The sequence below is a fragment of the Oryx dammah genome, unplaced genomic scaffold, assembly GCF_014754425.2.
Source record: "Oryx dammah isolate SB20612 unplaced genomic scaffold, SCBI_Odam_1.1 HiC_scaffold_26, whole genome shotgun sequence".
Taxonomy (NCBI): Eukaryota; Metazoa; Chordata; class Mammalia; order Artiodactyla; family Bovidae; genus Oryx; species Oryx dammah.
In genome coordinates, this window is record NW_024070210.1 from 74888582 (window position 1) to 74890602 (window position 2021).

Consider the following 2021-nt stretch of genomic DNA (forward strand, 5'->3'; position numbering starts at 1 on the left):
CCCATCAGGCTCCACCGTCCCTGGGACTCTCCAGGCAAGAACACTGGAGCGGGTTGCCATTTCCTTCTCCAATGCATGAAAGTGAAAAGGGAAAGTGAAGTCGCTCAGTCGTGTCCGACTCTTATCCCACCAGTTTGTTGTTATACAGTCATATAAATCTAATTCACTCTGACTCATCTAATTGATATTCCTTTTTTTGTGAGAGTAACAAACCTGTATAAATTCATTACTTAATTCATTGCAGACTTCTGGTTGGAGTAAGTTGAAACTGAGACCAAGACAAAACCTGTGGCAAGGTGGAGAAGAAATTGATGAGAATTTGGAAAGGGTGGGTTGTACCTGTATGTAATAGCAAACTGAATATACAAAATGTATAGAATAAAATTTTATTAGATAACTGGATAGAATAGAAGAGCCTAAATTGATCAGAAACAGAAACCAGATTTTCTTTAGGGAAGAAAAGGAAGCAGAAAACAGAACAATTCAGTATGAAAGGAGTTTTTCTGGGTTTAATTTTGTTATAAAGCCATAAATAGTATTATGATTTAATGGAAAAAAAACAAACAACTGAGCTACCATCTCCTAACACATTCTTCCCAAAGTAATTATACTAACCCAAGATTCTTTGCTTGCAAAAGCTCACTTCATCTTCTTATGCCTCCTGCTTTTTCCAAGTAAGTCCACTCCTATCCCACAGCTTTCGCATGGCTGACTTGACTTCTTTGTTCCGAAGTGTGTAGATGAGGGGGTTCAGCATGGGAGTAATAACATTGTAGAGTACAGACACCATCTTGTCCACAGAAAAAGTGGAGAATGGACGAGCATAGATGAAAATACAGGGTCCAAAAAAGAGTGTTACCACCATGAGGTGAGAGCCACAGGTTGAGAGTGACTTTCGCCTTCCTTCCTTGGAGCGAATCTTGACTAGGATAGTGGCATAGGAAGAAACCAACACTACAAAGGAGCTGGTAGAAATCAACCCACTGTTAGATACCATTAGCAATTCAATGACAAAAGTGTCTGCACAGGCAAGTTTGATGACAGGGGGAACATCACAAAAGAAGTTGTCCACCTGATCTGGCCCACAAAAGGGCAGACGGACAGTGAGAATTGTCTGGACAGTAGAGTGCACAAATCCTCCCATCCAGGAGGCAGCTACCAACACACAGCATAATCCTCGACTCATGATGGTGGTATAATGCAGGGGGCGACAAATTGCAACATAGCGATCATAGGCCATCACTGTGAGCAGGAACATCTCTGCTGCCCCTACAACATGCAGGAAGAAGAGCTGCACAATACATTGGTCATAGGGAATGAGCTTTTCATTATCAAGAAAGTCGGCCAGAAGCTTAGGGGTAGTTACTGTTGAATAACATAGATCGAGGAAAGAGAGGTTGCCAAGAAGGAAATACATGGGTGATGAATTCAGATGGTTATCACAGACTACTGTGACCATGATAAGGACATTTCCTACCCAAGTGGACACATAGAAGAGAAGAAATAGTACAAATAGCCCTGTTTCAATAGATTGTGTCTGTGAGAAACCCGCCAGGATAAATTCTCTCACTACCTTTGTTTGGTTTTCATCCATTTGACCTGGTTTCACCTGGATCAAAAAATTAAACAATGGGGCATTAGTAATATCAAAAATGGATAAGATATTTCACACAAAATGTAAGAACCTTATTTCAAAAGTGAACTTTTTCTCTAGAATGCATCTTGATTGGTTAGCTGGAAGAAATTATTTTTTCTGTAGATGATATGAATACATATTTCCCAACAACTCTAGCTTTGAGATACTGATGAAGTAGCCAACATTGTTTAAACTCACCAGTACTGGACTTTTAACTTCAACTTGATGCATCTCTATCTTCCATCAGTCAGCATTTTCCTTCCCCTATTTTACAATGTCTCAAGGCAATATTATATTTCACTAAGATATTAACATTTTAAAAAATTATAATCTTTAGAAAAAATAAAACTAGAAGATAGAATTTAAAATTCCAGTGTACAGGCAG

General features: G+C 39.0%; 1 protein-coding gene across 1 annotated transcript; it reads right to left on the reverse strand.

Annotated features, from left to right (window-relative positions):
* Positions 1-652: 652 nt before the first annotated feature.
* Positions 653-1594, reverse strand: LOC120853671 (olfactory receptor 4Q2). Its single transcript, XM_040227624.1, has one exon. It carries the CDS (start codon positions 1592-1594, stop codon positions 653-655), a length of 942 nt encoding a protein of 313 aa, XP_040083558.1.
* Between the last annotated feature and the right edge of the window lie 427 nt (positions 1595-2021).

What these genes read in the sequence shown, in the direction of transcription:
- LOC120853671 (XM_040227624.1), bottom strand. Translation starts at nt 1,594, where the DNA reads ATGGATGAAAACCAAACAAAGGTAGTGAGAGAATTTATCCTGGCGGGT.